A 21,408-nucleotide genomic window follows, 5' to 3' on the forward strand; every position below is an offset into this window, starting at 1 on the left:
TAATGATAATAATATTAACAGCTATTGTTTATTGACCAACTAGATGTTAGAATCTTCACTATTTGGTTTTAATTCTCATGAATAGTTACCAAGTTTTACAAATAAAGAAGTTGAGATTCAGAAAGATTAAGTAATTTTCCCTAAGTCACTGAGCTAGAAAAAAATAATTTAAGATTTAAACCTAGCTCTGTTTAAACCCCAGGGCCATGCTCTTTCCATGATATCATGCTATTCCAAGCAGAATAAATGTGGTAGACGCTTCTTAGTACACAGTCCACTTCAACAATTTCCCAGATTAACGGGCACCCTTCTGTTCCTCTGCAGAGCTTGCTGCCAAGCTGCCCATAGCCCTGAGTGATCGGGGCCAGATCACTCACTACTGCCCCCAACAGTTGAGTTGTATACTTACCAAGAGTCAAGGGGGTTTGCTCCCAAACAGATTTATGGCTAGTTTTATTTATTTACTAGTTATTGAAATTATGTGAACTAATAAATTGAGTGCGAAATGGTTTGTGTGTGGGGACTCGATAATATGGGTGAATGTTGTAACCACAATGTTGCTCATGTGAAACCTTCATAAGATTGTGTATCAATGATAGCTTAATAAAAAAATAAATAATACTAATAAAATCAGCACGAAAAGCAAGTTATTTTTATGAAAACAAAAATCAAATGCTTTGTAAAAGTTCAACGAAAATAATTGCTGTTCCATTAGACGTGGATAAAACAAACATCTAAGGTTGGGAAGCTCAGCGAACAGTTAAAGGAGCCAATTGCTGTACAGCTGTCTCTAAGCGCCCACTCCGCTACAGACATTGAGGCTGAAAACAGAAATCACAGACAGTGCACTATGAGTGTGGTGATGGGTAGCCCCAATATTTTCTGGCTCTTTATCTGTAAAGTATTGAATGCATATGTGTTTGCATGTTTTAAGTGAAAATATACTGTTAAGGTAAGCATGTGACATTTTACTCTGACTCCAACTGTTTTGATCACATGGAATAAGAAGACTTAATCTCTTAGTGCTAAATGAAGATCAAGTATCCCTGTGAGCTCACTTTGGAAGTTGTGTCTAAATATCTGGTCCTTGGATGTGATGTCTATTTTCATTAAAATTTGACTTTCAGTTGGCCTACTTGTGTTTCCAGTTCAGTGTAAACTTTTCGAGTCCAAGGCAGAGGTTCGGGTTTTTTTTTCTTATGTTTCCCTGGAACACAATATACTCTCTCAGTTTCTAGACTGAAGTCTAGGTGAGAAATCCACGGGGATGGGGTGGCCTCCAAAACCACAAGAGAAAGAATCTGCTTTAAACAACTGCCAGGCAAGACAGTAGTCATCAACTACGATCCCTCGACATGCTCCTGTACTCCACCACCCTGAACCCTAGCACCACACCTCCTGCAGATTAATCCCTGGAGAGGTCAAAAACCATGATTTTATGCTAAAAAAGAAGGAGCAGAAGAACAAGACAGGAACTTAGAAGATGTCACCCAGCTTCCCACCTCTTTCTCCTACTGTCTGTGGCCAGCTTGCTATAGACCTGCACTGAAGGAGGGGAAGTCTCCACTTTAAATCAGTGTAAGAGTTTTATTACATAGGACTGGGCATTTAAGAGTGAGCCTCTGCACTGACTTGAACTAACTACATAACTTGTAATTACCTAATAGTTAAAAAGAAAGAAAAGGTCATGGGACCAGCTGTTTGGTCCAGGGGCAAAGAAAAAAACAAGCTCACAGACCAATGTAATGACACAGTGTGTGACAAAGGGAAGTCACTTGATGATCACATCTCACGGTCACTGTTACTCAATATGACAGTAACACATCAATATTGTGTCTTACCAGAAATTCTCCCATACGTCCAGTGCTTGAGTGGCACTCCAGATTTCCAGCTAATGTGGCTTTTTCTTCCCCTTGAGCCTGTCCCATAGGTCATTTTGGTGAGGATTTTAAAGAGAACCCGTGCTCATGTCACCATCTTTGGAACCCCCATCCCCAGTCAGGCCAAATGTGACCACTAATTTAGAAAGCAATATGCAAAGTTACAATTTAAATTCTTCTAGACATTTATGACTTCCTGAGTTGTTTTCAAGAGTTCCTTGGAGTTCCTTTAGAAGAGTATTGGTTAAGATTAAGACCAGCTGCCACGTAACTACTTCCTTCAGGGCTTATACTGCCATCATAGCCCAGGGGACTCACCCCCTGCCTTCCTCTTCATCAGCTGGCAGAAGGGAAGAGAGTGAGAAAGGCTGTCATGGTACAGCCTGGAAATGCCATGTCTCCATTCTGCCAACACACCAGCATCTGGAACGCAGCCACATGGCCACATCTGCCTGCAAGAAAAGTGGGACCATATAATATAAGACCATGTACCATATACATATACACACACATATATAGTAGAATATATATGTAAGAACTCTATAACTGGTAATTGTAATAAATGTTAAAATGTAAATTCATATTCATAGATTCCAAGAAATGTGATGATATAATTCTATTAGTCACTTTCTAAAAATTTAGAAATGTAATAAATGTACACTTTAGCTGAATGCTTAATGGCCGATCATTATGATCAATATTTGGTCAAACAGCATCATCATAGGATGGTACTTTTGAAATTTCAGAATATATCTGAAGTTTTATTCAAAATAAATAAAATTATTCTGTTAAAATAGTACTAGTAGTTTAAAGTTAAGTTAATTACAATTTCTTGATATAATTCTGAGCTGCAAGATTACTGCTGAGGTCATTGTTGTACCTCATGACAACTGCCATTATCAGTTGAAATATAAGAGTATATTCAATATTTCAATGGTCAAATCCCATATTTAGTGGTAAGTGTGAAAATCAATTTTAATAATGAATTTGTCTACAAAGATAATCCCTAAGAACTTTTTAAGATGCTAAAAACATTTGAAGATAGGTTGAAAGTTAATGAGAACACTAAACATTATATAGACAGCTTTAAGAGTACCATTATATTGAGTCAATAGATGTTTGAGAATTTAAATAATGATATTAAATAGAATAAGAGAGATGTCCTTAGCTCTTTTAAAGTTCTTACATAAAGAACATATATTTATACAAGTAACTGAAAGAATTTCAATGAACACAGAACCCAAGATTCCACCTCATGCTCCATCTAGTGACTGTCTATTGAAAATACTCTGAGCAGGATGCCTTGCTCATATGACTAACGTTACCCTGTTGGACATGGGAGTAAACAAAGTTGTTTCACAATCGCTTGTCCAGCACAAGATCAGGGACGGCCCAAGTGACAGGAAGCAAACACTCGACTCCAGCTTTTCAAAAGCCAAGGCTGAAGCCATATACATAGTGGATTTTGGGAAAATAACCTAGGTCAAATCCCTGCATTGGTTTATCCTTAAAAAATTCAGAAACTTAGCACATGGCCACATTTATTATTAAATATTTGTTTACCCCTCCACATGTATTATTAAATTTTAGCCACTTAGTATTATCTTTTTAATGCCTTCTAGTAAGATTCCTATACAGAACAAGCACACTTATTGCTGCATTTATCCTCTATATCTTGTTCATTCCCTGGTTTCAATGTCTGAGGCCTGGGAACACTTTCAGGCCCTCACAGTCCTTCTAGGGCTAAGTACTCTTCACTGCATCTGGGCTTCCTCCTGGGATCCTACTTGGAATATAACCACAACAGCTTCCCCTCCAGGGCTCCCTTAACATTGAGCCCTGCTCAGAGAACCAGCCTCTGGAAACATTTGTTTGCCTTGACACCCCTAATGTTTCCACGCTTTCTGGACATGGCCTTGGACGGCCCAGTTTTCCTTATTAAGGAGGACCCTGTGGCCACTGCAGCCCTTTCAGCTTGCCTCCTACCCACATCTGCCCTCATTGCCATTTGGCTATTCCTCTGGGGCAGAAACACTACTCAAACTCGTTGGATTCCTCAGCTCTATTAAGCTTTTACTTCCTAGGGAGCAAGAATGACATCCACTTCCACTGTTTCCATGGTTTCTCCTACTGAGAGGGAGACTTTGTTATTTGGCTTAAGGGTCTACAGGCATAAAATAAGGGTGTCCCCAAAAAGAGATACTTACATTTATCCTATCAGGCTGATGATATTAACCACACTTTAAATCACTTCTCTTCAGTAGTTGTACCACTATTTTGCTAATTTCAATTTTCGCACATGTGCCTGAGGGAAGCTTGTTGTGTGTTTGAGACAAGACTCTGCAATTAGCTTAATTTCATCCCAACTGAGGCTTTACTCCTCTGTGCTGTTATTTAACCTCTCTGTGCCTCACCTGTCCCAGGTGTCAAACAGGACTAACACGAGCCTAAATGTCTGGCTGTGAGGGCTAAGAACACGACATAAAGCACTCAGCCAAGTATTAGCTATCATTTCCCATCTCTCTGTTTATACTTCCCCTATTCTTTTTCCTCCTCAAAAACTCAGGACATCCTCGGATTTCCCTGAGTCCCCCACTGGGTGACAAGTCTCATAGAGACTTTCCCCTCCTCAAGTGGGATAAGCCTGGCTTTCATCTGGAACATTCTAATACATTCCATTTGGGCCTCATCAGTGCCTTCTCCAGACTGTACAGCCCCCTCCTCACTTCCCTCCCTAGGGTGGACCTGGGTGACTGCCTTCCAAGACTCCACACTGACTTGACTTTGACCCCAGGACTGGAAGCACAGCATTTAGCTTTTGTTTCCTCACTAGGTGGTGTTCTTTCCCAGAATACTATTAAGTGCCTCCTCTTGTGCAATCTGTTGAAAGGGTGTACCAGATAGCTCTGATGATGAGTGCCCAGGTTGTGAAATAATCCTCCTCCGGTGTCTTCCCAACTTACCACATCCTGGTTCCCTGGTCCTTTTGATGGGAAGCCTGTGCTGGTGTGGATGGGGGGAGTGTTGGCTGGAGAGAGTGGTTGCTGTCTAAATGTTTTCTGCCCTGCTGGGCTGCCCCTTCCATAGTCTTGTGGTTACAGGAATCAGGCTTTCCTTGGGGGTCATGTTTTGTCTGTGCCTGTTGGTGTTTCCAGATTACCTGCTTCTGGGGTTTATGAAGTAAAAAGAAAGCTCAGGAACTTAGCCAAGTGTTGTCCTTGGGTCCTGACATCCCTAGCCAGTGTGCCCTCTTGTGCTTATTTTGTATATAATGCCCAGACTTCCCAGTTCTGCTTAGCAAGGAGAACATGGAACAGTATGTCTACTCCCTTTCCCCACAAGTGGAAATTTCTCAGAACTGGGTTAGGAAAGGGCTTGCTTGCTGGATGGAAGATGGTTTTGGTGGACGGTAGGGGACCAACCAAGAGGCCATTACAATGATTCATGAGACAAGATGAACACCCGGACTTGCTGGGCAGTATTGGACACAGATGAGACCCTCTCATCTCTATGAACATTTCACAGAAGAACATGTTCAGGAGGTTACGAGGCAGGAAAAAGAAGTGAAAATCATCCTATGCTGTTCCTAACAGATGTCTGCAGCAGGAGGTCAGCATGATGAGAACTGCCAGTACTCATCTGTGGCACAAGCACAGATCTGCAATTTGTCAAGGGTGAGGCAGGCACTGGATGGACTGTCTCCTGAGCTAATGTGTCTTTAATTGGTGGGGAATAAAGAAGAGCTTTTTAAAAAGTAGAAGAGGTTTCCCTGAGTGCTCAACCCAGCAGAACTGGCCTGTTGGGCCCACAGGTTAAACACAAAAGAACCAGGGAAAAACAGAATAGTATTTCAAAAAATTCTGAAAGAAAGATTCTCTGAACCCCTTACATTTTTAATGCAGCTAGGTCCATGTCTTATAAAGTTTGACTTTCTGCAAGTGAATAATGGTATTTAAATTTCTGCTTTATCACACCACTAAACAATGAAGGCTATAATCACACATAATGTAAAAACAACAGTAAAGCCAAGTAGCACAGGAAGAATAATTATTTTGATGTGTGGGTTCAGTAAAGGTTCATATCTTGATACTAAATATTCAACTCTCTGCAGGTGAATTGTTTTATTTATTTTTTCCTGAGAAAAACCTAGCTTTGCTGGTATCATTCTATTTTCTGTAACTTGTTTATCAGGTAAATGCCCCTTTCCTCTGTGTAAGTCAAATTGTGTTTGGTGATGAGTAACAGGAATCCTGATGGACAGTGGGCTAAAATACAAGGACATTAATGTCATAAAAAGCCCAACAACTGCCAGTCCCTGGGTTGGTCTGGAAGCTTGACAATGTCATCCGGGATCCGGGACTTCCCACCTCTGCTCTGCATTCTCACCAGGCTGGCCTGTCTCCCCACTTGGGGCTTCATGGTCATAAGATGGCTCCTAGGTTACAAGCCTCTCCCAGCCCATTAAGCAACAAGAAGGAAGGGAGGGGAGACAGCACTTTCTTCTTGTATACATCTTTCTTCTCAGAGAGGAAAATCTTTCTCAGAAGCCCTAGGAGATTTCCTCTGGTCCTGACCACAAGTGGTGACCTGGCCAATTCTGTTGCAAGAAGACTGGGCATCACTGTTTGGTAAAGATGACCACAAAACCCACAATTGACCAGAGGTTCTCATCAGAGGCATCCTGCACGTCCAGGGTTATTGGAAATATACAGAGGGCATTTTCAGTTGTCACACAAATAGAGGTGTTATTTGATTGGTCTAGGGATGCACAATGTCCTAAACGGCACAGAAAACTTCACACACACAAAGATTCCTCCTACCCAAAATACCAATAGCTTCATGTTGAGAAACACTGGCTCATACTAGGCATAATTCACCCCCCAGGCTGAAGATGTTATGATTCAGACATAATCAGGGGCCCATCAGCAAGAAGAACATGGCTCCCAGGGGTACAGACCATGGTACCCTGGTAGAAGCTGGAAGGAATACAGTAATGTTTAATCATGCTGACACACTGAATCCTTTTCAGAAAGTGCTATTATTTGCCCTGAATGGGTGACAAGGAAAAACATCACAGAGCTCAGACAGGGAAATTTTCTCCAAGGGCTGCCTTTATGTTTTCCTGAATGAAGGGATTTCCCAGTAACTGGACAAGGCTGTTTCCAAGAACAATTGACTCTAGGTTCCCCACATTTCTATTATCTCTGCTCCCAAATGATTAAAACCCAACTGCAGGGGGATAAAATCATTTTTGTAGATCCTGCACTTAGTACAGTGCGGCAAGTAATTAGTAAATGTTTCTTGGGTTTATGACAAATACATTGATTCAAAACAATACAAGGAAACCAAGTCTGAAAAATTATTCAGCATTATGTTCAAAGAGATAGGTACAATGACATAGAATTAAAAAAATAGTACCAATAAAAATTATGATAGAAATCTAATTATATTTTTAAAAATTTTAGAGTGCCAGTGGAGTTCTTGTGGTCTGCAAAGAAAATTAAGACTGTTCATTAGCTTTAACTACAGGTAAAAAATGTAAATGTTAACTAAATCTGAAAGATATATTGTGTTGTTATATTGCTCACAGAAAAATTTTGTTAAAAAGTCAATGCAAAACCCATTCATTTAGAAAGGGACCATTAGTCTAGGAGCTTGGTTAAACTCCCATAGCTGTAAAACCACAAATCTCTATGTTTGACATGTAATAATCTAAATAAATAATGTCTCTAAAGCTAATTGCTAATGAGGAGTAAGAGATAACCTGGTGAAGAAGAGTAGAAAGAGCATCTCAGACAGAAAAGATGGACCAAGAAAGGTCCTGACGCATGGAAAAGCACGACAAGCTCAGGGTCACGGCCACACCAGCTCTGTGCTCAGGAGAGCATTCATATCTCTACCAAAAGTCTTCAGCCACCAATTCTGCCCATCTCCAGGCTCCCTGCACCTCTTGGTTGCCAATGATAAACAGTAGACTTGCTGCAAATGCCCTTTTATTTTTTCCTCTAGTCTCCCTATTAATATTTTGTTAGGTGATTCCCTAAATCAAATTAGTAGGAATATAGATTACAAGCTAAGTAGTGGGCTGGTGGGAAAGAAGTGGACAATTTACATAACATCAATCTAACTCAATAGTATGTGCTACTTAAAACAGTAGTATGTCTGTAGCTTTTATCATACTTTGACATCTCATTTGAAATTGTTTGAAGCTGGGTGGATATTGATTCTGGGGATGATGCCAGACCTAACAGGTGCTCCATAAAAATATATTGCTTAATTTTACTATGCTGATGGACAGTGACTGTAATGGGGTCTGTGGGGGAGACTTGGTGATGGGGGGAGTCTAGTAAACATAATGTTCCTCATGTAACAGTAGATTAATTATACCAAAAAATAAAAAATTAATAAAAAAATATATATATACATATTGCTTATAGTTGCATAAAGTTTTGGGGAGGAATAATTAATTCTGATAGTATTGTTAGATTTGCACTACTCTGCTTTCTCCTGTATTTTCTGTGAATTGAAGATTGTCACACTATTACAGATTCTAAATTTGATCATTTGGTTCAGGTGATGACCACCGGATAACACCACAATACAAGTAATTCCCTTTACTATTAGATAAGGAACCTGTGGAGTGATATTTTGGCACCACATGAATACTCCTGCTTCCCAGTTCTGAAGTCCACTGATAATCCTACATTCTTTGCTCATTTTTCCACATTTTATGAAAAGAGTTTTTCCTCATCAATTCAAGAATGAACTATCACTCTCCTTTTAAGGCAGGGCAAAATTTGCCCTTTAATAACTAATTTTCAGAGTTACAAGTTGAAGTATCATTTCCAATCATGGAAAAATAGTGCCCCCTTCCTCTCATCAAGCAAAGCTGCAGAGTCTCAGATTTTTATCTATTCAGTATTTACATTCAATTACAGCCATTTTCTTTTTATGTTAAAATTACCTAAGTTTGGCCTGTGGGATACCCTTCAGCTGGCTCCACGTCTTTTCAAATTTTACTTTTGAAGACTGAATAAACAGACATGGCCAGACCATATATAAAAATGGAATTCTGACCCACAACCTGCAACAACCTGTCCAGGAAATCAACCCCCTTCTTTACAATAGCCAGTCTGGCAGCCAGCCTACTGTAGGTCAAACTTGGGGAAAGTTAGGTTGCTATCACAAGTAGCAATCCAGGAAGTGAAACAATAACTTCTATAACAATCAGCTCAAAATGGCCAGGACTTGATTGAAAACTGACAGCTTCCCTAATTTTTGTCCCCATTTCCCACTTAGAACTACTCAGAGAAGGTGAAATATACACCCCTAAGCTCTGACCTGGATGCCCCTCTTCTAGTTGGCCGCCTCCAGCTTCCCCGTGTATTTAAGAGCTACATGGGACACCTAAAACCATTCCTTTCCTCACTGCAAAGCTTCCCCACCCCTCTGCTGCCTTTGAGTCTCTGCCAAAATGCAAGTGGTGGGGGCTCTTGCTACAGCATCTCTGAACAGAGAACCTTTGCTTTTCTCATTTGGTTGGTCTTCATTTATTTCCACACATTAGAGGTAGAATCTACATACATAAGGTGTAATATATATGATGTATACGTACAAATTATGAGACATACTGTATATTAAGTGTATATATTTTCGTGGTACAGCTTGTTAAGTTCTGACAAACGTATATACGTGGGTAACTACCACCCAATCATGCTGTAGAATATTTTCATCATGCCTAAAAAGATCCCTATGTTCTTTTTCTGTTGATTTCTGCCCCTTCTCCCTTCCAACCAAGCAGGAATCTGACTTGTATCACTATACATTAGTTTGGCTTGTTGTTCTAAATGTGGTTGACAGATCATTAGGCAAGCACTTCTTTTACATTCAGGCACAAAAAAATGTCTGACTCCTCTTGTACTTTCCCTGCCCTGGAATTGCAATCAGCCAATTCTCCAAAGAGCTTTGGATCTAATTGGTAGCAAACAGAATTTAGAAACAATGATCTGGGTGGCAAACGTGCTAGTTGTTACTGTAAAGTGACCAACCGTCCTGGCTTGCCTGGGACAGTTCTAGTTATAACACTGAAAGTCCAGCATCGCGGGGAATCCCCTCAGACCCTGACCAACTGGGACAACTGGTCACCCTACTGCTTCCGGGCCCTTTCCTACACAGAGCTAGTAAGTTTATTTTTAAAATCATGTGCCCAAGTTGACATTCCCAACTTAAAATTTTAACAGGTTTTTCCTGAACCATCATTGATCTTACATTCGTATCTCATTTTGTCTTACAATAAGTCTTGTACATCATAACGTTAAAATACTTGCTACCTTACAACACAGGTAGTCTCAAAACCACAAGGATATTACCATCAATTATAAGCCACTGTAGGAAGATGAAAACTCCTTCGCAGTTCTTTTTCACTCTTAGAATATATTCCACCACAGATACTTTCAGAGAACCCTATTCAAAAGATGGGGAGGAATAATCGTTTTCTGTGGGATAACATAGTTATGTTACCAATTTGACTTAGAGTTAAGTTCATTTGTTTCAATTTGCTTTCAACTTTGGGTTTACTGTTTCCTCTTAGTTTACTTTTTGGCAACCTAAAATTAAAAGTTCAAAGTCAGAGAAGTCTTCCTTCTATTTCTTCCCCCTCCACCCTTTGTAGGTAACTATGTTTATTGCTTCTAGGATAGCCTTCCAATTTTTCATATAACCTGGGGCTCATTCCAAAGAAACATATTAATATTGTCCTAATTCTTTTTTATGGCTGTGTAATATTCCTTATATGGCCTGATCACCACCATTTCCCTATAAAAGGACATTTGAGTTATTTCCAAACGTTTGTTGTGGCCAATAACACTACAACAAATAACCTTGTCAACATGTTTTTATTTGTGGAGATGTATTTTCAGAATAAGGTTAGGGTTAGAAGTAGAATTGCACAATGTAAGAATAGATGAATATAATTTTGGTACTCCACAGGTCTTGAATCAATTTCCCATTCCAATCAAGATATAAACCTATGAGCACTGTTTCTATAGAGACTTGTGATTTCAGTGTGCATTTCTATTATAAGCGAGGACGAGTAACTTTTTTTAAGGACTGTTGCTTCTCTTTTCTGTGAATTGTCTGTTCATTTCCTTGCCCATTTTTTTCTTTGGCTTTTGGTCGTTTTCCTTTCCGTTTTTTAGAGTTCCTGGGGTGTAAACTGCAAAAATTTCCTCCACCCTGACCTGATCTACTGGGAATATACCATGATCTCCTCCCCCATTTGGAGTATATTTAAATCTTATATAAATTACCACATTCAAAGAAACCTCCTTCGGGGATAAACACATTAGGTAGAGCCCTACACAGGCAGACCAAGCGACAGAACTACCTGACCCCTGCAGTTAGTGTGAGATACCGATTCATTTGCCAGGGACACCATCGTTCTTATGCGACCGACCGCATGACGCAGTCTAGCTTAAAGGGAGTATATTCCAATATCAAAACTTACTTTATCGCGGTAGTAAATGCTTAAAATCTCACGGGGTTTGCCTTCCCCTCTTTTGTGAGTTAGCAAGGTGCCCCGAGAGCGGCTGACATAGCACAACCTCCAGCTGCTAGGCAACAGTAACTCTTCGGTTTCGTCTCGACATGTCAAGGCGGAGACGAACCAGGCGGCCAGGAGGGAAGCTGCACTTCCCGACGGCAGAAACGGCGTCGGTTTCCAGGTCCTCAAATTTTAACATTAAAGCTCAGCGAAGCCTAAACCGTCCCCATCTCGCCAACCACAGCCTCACAGCTGAGGCTGCACCTGGCCCACTGGCGCGCGGAAGCTTCCCAAATCAGCGCTGACCTCAGAGCGACCAATCACGCGCTGGATTCGCCCAGATTCCTCCGCCAGAGGTCGCGCCGCAGCTGCAGGTGGCTCGGGGAGACGGTCCACTTGCGCCGCCAATAGCGACCTCCACCGCCCTTCCCGTAATGCCGCGCGGTTGACCTCCGACCTCAAGGCCCGCCCTTCCCTGCGGCCAGCTTCCCTCCGCCCCCGCGGAGCTGGCAGGTCTCCGGTGGCCGCAGGGCGTGCCGCCGAGGCACAGCTCCTCCCTCAACGACTCGAAGCCCCAATCGGGCGCCGTCCTTTCGCCTTTCTTCCCCGCGGCGGGGCCCGGTGACGGGCCGATTGCTGCGGCCGCGACCGGGAGGCAATTCGTCGGTGAGTGGGCCGGACGCGAACCTGGGAGGGGAAAGGAGCGGACGGCGGCTGCGGTGCGTTCGGGCTGGCGGTGCTGGCGGCGTGGGGCGGGGCGTCAGGAGGGGCAGGGAAGGGGGTGGGGCGTCGGGGCCTCGCTTCCTCCCTCAGCGCCATTTTGTGGCAGCGAGACCCGCAAATAAAGGGGAGCGGCAGGGTTGCGGCGGGAGGAGGAGCGCGGGGGCCTGCGGCAGCGCGGTCCGGAGGCCTGGGCTGCGAGCGGGCAGCGCGGCCTCGGCCTATGTGACTGGGCGGCGCCGGCGCAGCCTCCGTCCGAAGAGGTAGGTGCGGGCCTCCGGCGGGAGCGTCCGCGAGGATCTCCGGGTTCCGAGGGCTGAGGCATGGCGGCCCCGGCCCAAGAATGGGTGAGCCGAGCTCAGAGGGCGACTCGGGGCTCCCGGGCCTGCCGGCCTCCGTTAGCCGCTCCGCTTTCCCGCCTGCGGGGACACTTCCGCCGCCCTGAGGCCATTTTATCTCTGCTCCCTGGACCGGGGAAAGAGGTGGGCGCTCCCGCGGGCCGGCGAGACCCGGAGGCCGCCTCCCGGGGCGCTTCCTGTCCCCGCCTGGCGTCGCCCCCTCCCCCCTCCCCCGTCCCTCGCGGGACCGCGGGCTGGCGGCACCAACGAGTTCGGCAAAGGAGGGAAAGCCGCGTTCGCTGACCAGATTTTGCGTCGCGCGGTAGCTTGTTACAGCTGCGTTCTCCCGTGGACTTCCATTTTAAAAGGATTGCATGCATTCTGAGCAAAAAAAATCGTTTATGGAATTACCTCGGGATTTTCATGAAATTTTAAAGCCTCCCCTTGGATCGCTGTAGAGCTGTTGACAGCTTTGTTCTTACTGTGTTTCACTAGTCAGTAGGAACACGAGTGAAAAGGTCCAAGTTCCTGTTTTGATGAAGTCACTTGGATGTTTGATCCCAATGGACTATGGTAAAATCCTAAATAACCATGTTTATAGAGTGAAAAGTGATTCTTTCCTCGAGGTACAAAAATATTCCATAAGCATATTACAGTCGTGAGTTGTCCGCCTAATTTTCCATCTCTCAGAATTTAGTTAATTCCATTGCTTAAGAGGGTAAATAGAATCACAGGTCTATCACAAGTTCTACCCGTTTTTTTCTATTTGCAGTTTTGACCAATTAAATTTTGTATGGTGAATATATTGTAGATATTTAAAATCCCGTTGAAAAACCGTGCAAAATTTTTTCGAGATGACTAAATTTTACTTATGTCATTCAGTAGCATCTGATTAGGCAGTTTGGGCAAAGAGGTTACAGTCCAGAAGGTGGCTTGTGTTGAGGATGAGGTTAAATTTTGAGTGGGTTTATTTCTAGAGTTCTTTTGATCTTACATTGTTTTAAACAGACAGCTATAGCTAAGCGGTCTGTATTTTTACCTACTCGTCGGTGTTGGAACGAATTTAAGGCAAACTGAAAGTTTGGCCCGGTGTCTGCTAATGATTTACTTGGCTCATCTGATTTATAGGACTTCGTAGTATCTAATTTTCCCCATTCAGTTTTGAGTCATGTTTGCTCAAAATTTTTTTGTTCTGTTAGAAATGAGTTGGTATCCATAATGATGAAAATCTAGCAATCCTATGATGTGGAGAAAAGACTTGTAATAATTGTACAATGTATTACAACTTTAAAAGCTCTTTACAGCCTTGTGTTTTGTAGTATAGACCCCTTGAAAATTTCTTAGCAGTCTTGATCATTTTTATGTCAATCTTCTTGAAAGCAATTTTTTCTTCCTCTTAAAATTTTGTTGGGTGTTTCAGCACAGCAAGACCTACCTAATATTTAGGTTTATTGTTTTAATTTTTTTTAGTTACCTCCCACTTCTCTATCTCTATAAATATTTTCAGTTTCTAAGCTTACCATAGAAAAACTTCAGTGTTCCCGTAACAGTGTATTACTCCATTGGATGTCATGGTTGTGCATCAGGCCAGAACTCAGTGCTATAAATATTCTCCACTCTTAAAAATGTAGTTCGTGGAATTTAGTATTTCCTATATGAATATCACTTTCATTACTGTTGATACTTTATTAGAAAAATTCTTTATGTAGCATTTTTATGACACTTAAAGTGGTGAGATTTGCGGCCCTTGGTGAGGCAAGCACAATTATTATCCTCTTTTTGCTGATTTGGCTGCAACCCAAAGAGTTGTGACTTGCTCAAGATGACGTGACTGATACGTACTGAAGACAGGAAAAGGTGGTCTTCTAATTTCCTGACTAGTACACTTTCTACTACAGCACCAAAGCTAGCACACCATCACATTACTAGTTTCTTGTGTTTTTACTAGTTTCAGCGGGGTACATGCTTTCTTAAGTTGTGTGGACTGGTGCTTGCCCTTCTGGTAAGAGAACTGAGTTGCCCAATTTAGGATCATAATGGTAAGAGCCAGGGAAGTACTGGGATCTGGGAAGCTAGGCACCCTGCCAACCAAAACTAAACTCTCCGTTGTGTTAATGCATCAAGAGTGGATGGTGGTTCTGACCTTCTATACATAAAAGACTGTCGGAATTATCCACGTGAATAAGTGAAATAGTTACTTGAAATGTGTTTGAAAATGTGTTTCTATCTTAAACCTACTAAAAAGCAGCCAGATTAGCCGATTTTGAACTTTTTTCTATTTTGCTTTTCTGCTTTCTCTACTTTAGCTAGCTAAGCTTAATATCGTTATTGAGAATAGGAGAGTGGGGCAATTACCTATCTTCATCAGTTACCAACTTCTGAGAGGTACCAAAATTGGAGTCCTGCCCCCAGCCAATCAATCAATGGCTGTTTGAACCTGAGCATATCACCTAATGATTCATGATCATTTTCATCATCTGGAAAATGGGGGAAACTTTGAAAAGTGTGACTTAAATAAATGGCTTGTCGTACTGAGTATATGTTCATATTTTTCCTTCAAGATGCAAGGTTCAACTCCAAGTTACATTTCAGTCATTCTATTTTTCTCATACAAGAATAGATTGTTCCAACAACTGGGAATGTCCATTGTCCTTAATGGATCTAGAATTGACTGTAGGTCATTGTTGGGCTTGTCAATTATGCTTGAATACTTTTCTTATTAGCATATTCATGTAATGTGAAAGTCGAAAGAAAGAATCACGTTCTGTTTTGACTGGTTGAATGTTGATGCTTCTAAGTTTTAAATCTGTTTTGATTTCGCTTTTCGTCAGACTGCCCATTTAGCTACTGGGACATGCCATGGATGTTCAAGTAAAGTTGACTTTTCAACTGTTAAAGATAAAGGAAGAATTTCTTTCTAAATGCTTGTGCTTTCTCAAGTCATGCATTCCGTAACATGTAGAATGCCCTGTGACTATGAAACACAAGCATTATGCAAAACCTGTATTTATCCCTGATGTAACATTACAAATTTAGAAAGTCATTTTTTAAAGAAAATACAGGTACCTCTAATGTGTAATTAAGATCTACCCATCATCAAAGTTGTTAAAAGAGAACAAAGGCCAATGTTAGAAATTTAGGTATCTTGTTTAGAATTCTAAAAATTGGAGATGTCCGAGAATTCTGGGGTGGGGCTTAGAAACAAAGCCTGGAGTATGTTTTGATTGTTAGCCTCAACTTGTGCATTCTCCCTCCAGGTCCTTCAAATAGTGATTGAGAGTCTTTGTTTTTTTTTGTGGGGGGAAGGAAACTGTTAATTAAATGCTTATTTTGTGCCCTTCACCACTGCTGAAGACCAATGTTTATCTTCAAAAATAGCACAATAATTTTGAGCCTTGTTGGTGGTAATCCTTTTTGAGATGGGGAAACTGAGGGTCAGACGTTATGCTTTTTTTTATTTTCAAACCTTGCCCGTCTCTTTTAGAAAAACAGGGTTATGAGAACATATTCATGTTTCCCAGTCCTTTAAATGCCTTTTAAAAACAGTTTAGATGGGGAACCAAGATGGCGGCATGAGTAGAGCAGTGGAAATCTCCTCCCAAAAACACATATATTTTTGAAAATACAACTAATCCTAAAAGAGAGACCAGAAGACACAGGACAACAGCCAGACCACATCCACACCCGCGAGAATCCAGCGCCTTGAGAAGGGGGTAAGATAAAAGCCGCGGCCCGGCGGGACCCGAGCACCCCTCACCCCAGCTCCCGGCGGGCGGAGAGGAGTCAGAGCGGGTAGGGAGAAGGAGCCCAGGACTGCTAAACACCCAGCCCCAGCCATCCGCACCAGAGCACAGACACACAGTATGTGCATGGGGTGCTGGAAACTAGGGAAACAGGGCAGTAAGACCTGTGAGCGGGTCCCTGTGGCCGGCGCACCCGGAACAAAGAAAAGCGAGTGCTTTTTGAAAGTCTTAAAGGGACAGGGACCCCACAGCTGGACGGAAGTGCCTGAGGACACTTAGCCCAGCAGCTGGGAATCACGGGGAACTCTGGGCACCCAAACCCCACAGTGCAGCGCAGAGGCCCCTCACTGTGATAAACAGCCTCCGGCCTGTTCCCCCACCGACGTGGCTCTGCCATATTGGAGCAGCAGCCTGAGGCAGGCCACGCCCACAGCAACTGCAACGCTAAACTCCATGGCTGCCGGGCAAGATTAGAAGCCCCGTCTGCACGCAGCTGCCCAGCACAAGCTGCTAGAGGCCACTGTTCTCCCAGGAGAGGAAGGCCACAAACTGGCAAGAGGGGACTTTCTCTTACCCAACACACACGCCAGCTCCCCACAAATATATCTATCGCCATGAAAAAGCAGAAGAAATTGATACAGACCAAGATCACAGAGGCAAACCCTGAGAAGGAGATAGACCTAACAGTCTTCCTGAAAAAGAATTAAAAATAAAGCTCATAACCATGATGATAGAGCTGCAGAGAAATATGCAAGAGCTAAGGGATGATGTCCAGAAGGAGATTACAGAAATGAAACAATCTCTGGAAGGATTTATAAGCAGAATGGATAAGATGCAAGAGGTCATTGATGGAATAGAAACCAGAGAACAGGAACGCATAGAAGCTGCCACAGAGAGAGATAAAAGGATCTCCAAGAATGAAACAATATTAAGAGAACTGTGTGACCAATCCAAAAGGAACAATATCTGCATTATAGGGGTACCAGAAGAAGAGAGAGAAAAAGGGATAGAAAGTGTATTTGAAGAAATAATTGCTGAAAACTTCCCCAAACTGGGGGAGGAAATAATCGATCAGACCATGGAAGTGTACAGAGCTCCCACAGAAAGGACCCAAGGAGGACAACACCAAGACACATAATAATTAAAATGGCAAAGATCAAGGACAAGGGCAGTTTTAAAGGCAGCTAGAGAGAGGAAAAAGGTCACCTACAAAGGAAAACCCATCAGGCTATCATCAGACTTCTCAACAGAAACAATACAGGCTAGAAGAGAATGGCATAATATATTTAATGCCATGAAAGAGAAGGGCCTTGAACCAAGAATACTGTATCCAGCACGACTATCATTTAAATATGAAGGAGGGATTAAACAATTCCCAGATAAGCAAAAGTTGAGGGAATTTGCCTCCCACAAACTACCTCTACAGGGTATTTTAGAGAGACTGCTCGAGATGGAAACACTCCTAAGACTAAATAGAAGTCACCAGAGAAAATAAAATCACAGCAAAGAAAGCAGACCAACCAAATACTAACTAAAGGCAAAAAATAAAATCAACTACCCACAAAAGCAGTTAAAGGAAACACGAAAGAGCACAGAATAAAACAACCAACATATAAAGAACGGAGGAGGAGGAATAAGAAGGGAGAAAAATAAAGAATGACCAGACAGTGTTTAAAATAGCTTAATAAGCGAGTTAAGTTAGACTGTAAGATACTAAAGAAGCTATAACCTTGAACCTTTGGCAACCACAAATCTAAAGCCTGCAATGGCAGTAAGTACATATCTTTCAATAATCACCCTAAATGTAAATGGACTGAATGCACCAATCAAAAGACACAGAATAATAGAATGGATAAAAAAGCAAGACCCATCTCTATGCTGCTTACAAGAGACTCACCTCAAACCCAAAGACTATAGGAACAAAGAAAGACTGAAGTAACAAAACAGCAGCAGAATGATAGGACCTAAGAATGGACTAACAGTTACCAAAGAGAAAGGGACTGGGGAGAAAGGGAGGGAAGGGAGGGATAAGGGTAGGGAAAAAGAAAGGGGGCGTTATGATTAGCATGTATAATGGGGTGGCACGGGGAGGGCTGTGCAACACAGAGAAGACAAGTAGTGATTCTACAGCATCTTACTACACTGATGGACAGTACAGTAATGGGGTTTGTGGGGGGGATTTGGTGAAGGGGGGACCCTAGTAAACATAATATTCTTCATGTAATTGTAGATTAATGACAACAAAATAAATAAATAATTTTAAAAAGTTTAGCCTATTTGTTGCTAATTGAGCTTGTGATTAATATTTAATGGAAAAAGGATCTGAATAACTTATGAAAAGAATAAACAAATATACTTGGGGAAAGTAGTTGTAGAAACATACACTAGTTCATCAATCAGAATTTAATCTATATTGAAGAACACCATGATACTTAAGTTTTGTAACTAAAATTCTGAGTAGCTAGTGGTGCCCAGTAATTAGATAACAGTTAGACACTATCTGCATTGGTAAATTTAGCTGTTTTAAAACTGTCACTAAGAATTCTATCACAGTACCCTGTATTAAGTTCCACATTCTCCAAATTATACAGTATGGTTGGTCATCTTGATTGATTTTGGAAAAAAATTAGATGATCTTATTTAGCTTACTAATTATTTTAATGGTAACTGAAGCAAATTCATTTGGTCATACTTTCTAAGTGCATACTATGTACTGCTCCAAGCAGTGAATGAAACCATTGTCTCATGGAGCTTATTTTATGGCTGGGAGAAACAGGTAAGTACATAAAAAGTCAGGTTGCCAAAAGAGCTATAAAGAAAAATAAAGCCCAGTAATAGGAAATAGCAAGAGAATTGGCATACACATAATTTGAGTGAGATGGGAAGCCTTTAGAAGGATTTCTTCAGAATAGTGACATACATAACGTACACATTTATATACTGGTTATATCTGGGTAAATGTTCAAATGTCTAAAAGTTCTTACGGTTTTTTAAAAATTAGATTATTTTTACCTACTATATTTAGCTCTGGACAAAAGGGAAATTCTAAGGAAATGCCAGACTTGGGTATTTGGGTTCCAGTAGGTTAGTCTGGTGATGTGAATGTATGTTAATCATGTTAAATAGTAGTCAGACCTCTGTGGAGATACACATGGTGAGGATTTGATTCCCAAATGATTGGAATCAGCAGTATAATAGAAGAGACATTAAATAGCTATCTATATAACTTGTAAGAGAGGTTTTAAACTGGGCAACAAGGGCCCTGAAGCAGGCAGAGACCAATTTAAAGGAAAAAAAAAGGAAAATATACAGACTTTAAATTGTAGAAGTATGGTCGTGTCTTCATAGGTATTAGTCAGACTTGAACAACTTTGCTCAGAAACAAATGATAGGTTTTTGCTTGCTACATCCAATGATAGGATTATTTATTTTTTTCAAGCTGTTTTTATCCTAAACTTTTTAAGAGCATCATGTACTCATTTTTTTAATTTTTTTTATTAAGGTATCATTGATACCTTACGAAGGTTTCACAAGAAAAACTGTGTTTACTGCATTCACCCATATTATGTAGTCCCCCCCATACCCATTGCAGTGACTGTCCATTAGTGTATTAAGATGCCACAGAGTCCTTGTCTTCTCTGTGCTACACTGTCTTCCCTGTGACCCCACACACACCATGTGCACTAATCATACCCCACAATCCCCCAATGATAAGATTATTAAAGGGACGAATTAAGCCAGTATTTATATGATCAGCTTATGATTTTTTTCTATAATGTCCTGCTTCTTCAATACAATGTTCCTAATCTGAAAGTCAGAGCTTAATAACACTATGAATAAAGTATCTGACTTACAGAGTTGGGGTTGTATATAATATAAAAAATGGCATTGGAAGATCCATCTTTTAAGGACTCAGAAACAGTCACTGAGAAGTTCAGTTGCTTTTAAAAACTCAATTTTACACTATAAACTCTTCAGTTAAATTTCTGATTTGTATAATTTGACATTTTCAGGTGTACAACATGGTTCTATATTTGTATGATCACAATATCTAGTTATCATCCATCACCATATACATAGTCATAAAATTTTGTTTCTCCTGCAATACAGACTTAAGATTTACTCTCTAAGCAACTTCCAAAAATGCAAAACAGTATTTCTGACTATAGTCACTATGCTGTACATTACATTTCCATGACTTAATTTATTTCTCTTTGGTTAAATTTTTAATAGGTAAATATTTAATTTTGGATTTGTAATAACTATGGCTAAGTAAAATTAATATCAAAGTTTATAAGGGAAAATTCACAATGATGCTGTTAGAAATCATACCTGAATAATTTAAAATTAGCTTGTATCATTAAATTTGAGTATTAGGAAGTAGCAGAAGTGTTTTCAGTAAGCATAATAAAATCAATGAGAGTTCTTAACCTACTTTTTGCAACAAAATTAAGTGAATTTCGTAGAAATTCATATAAAGAAACTAAGAGGAATTCTGTGATGAAATTAAACAGTATAGGAATATTTTTACTAAGGTATTTACAAACGTAGATAAGCATTTTTGTATAACGGGATTATGGTGACGATTGGTTCTGTCTCAATACTATGAAAAGAAAGCAACTGGCACTACCTTCTGTATCATGAGATGCCTGGGAACCTGTCTGGGGTCAGTGTCTGAGGAGCACAGAACTGTCACTTCTGCAAGATTTGTCTTTCATCAGGCAGTTGTGAGAATGCACCACAATTATATTTCTCTCAGTCCTTTATGGCAATACCAAAAAAAATCCTTTTTTGTTGAAGAATTTTAAAAAATAACATAGTAACAACAATAATGTAAGGTGTGTTAAAAAGGAGAAACTGGATATACTCTGGGAACACCCTGGAATATCTTTTTGACTTCTCTGTAAATCTAAAACTATTCCAAAATAAGTTCATTTAAATTTTTTTAAAGTAACCACATGATTTGATCAAAACAGTTCACTAGTAAATTGGTTTGTAAAAGCCAGTATTTTTTCTTCTACCTTAGCTGAAAGAAAATTCAACCTTTTCTCTCTGCCCCTTTTTTTAGGGTTCAAGATGACCAACGAGGAACCTCTTCCCAAAAAGGTGTGTTTTTTCATCAGTTTTTAAGCACTTTTTTTTGTTGTTGATTATAGAGTTGAAGGGACTGTCTGTATTGCTTGCTT

General features: G+C 40.8%; 1 protein-coding gene and 1 long non-coding RNA gene across 7 annotated transcripts in view; one reads left to right on the forward strand and one right to left on the reverse strand.

Annotated features, from left to right (window-relative positions):
- Positions 1-15,888, reverse strand: LOC108400567 (uncharacterized). Its single transcript, XR_001853933.3, has 3 exons — positions 12,891-15,888; positions 11,386-12,108; positions 1-2,332 (listed from the first exon to the last, which is right to left on the reverse strand). It is a non-coding gene; the product is annotated as an uncharacterized lncRNA (long non-coding RNA).
- Positions 11,953-21,408, forward strand: part of WTAP (WT1 associated protein) — a 27,067-nt gene continuing 17,611 nt past the window's right edge. The window contains exons 1-2 of one of the 6 annotated variants that reach the window (XM_017666018.3): positions 11,953-12,087; positions 21,291-21,328. In XM_017666018.3, the coding sequence (XP_017521507.2) occupies positions 21,299-21,328 (30 nt within the window). In that variant the 5' untranslated portion in view covers positions 11,953-12,087; positions 21,291-21,298. The other 5 variants (XM_037023760.2, XM_017666017.3, XM_073219855.1 and 2 more) reach the window with 5 other exon arrangements.

This window comes from Manis javanica, chromosome 13 (assembly GCF_040802235.1).
Source record: "Manis javanica isolate MJ-LG chromosome 13, MJ_LKY, whole genome shotgun sequence".
Classification (NCBI taxonomy): domain Eukaryota; kingdom Metazoa; phylum Chordata; class Mammalia; order Pholidota; family Manidae; genus Manis; species Manis javanica.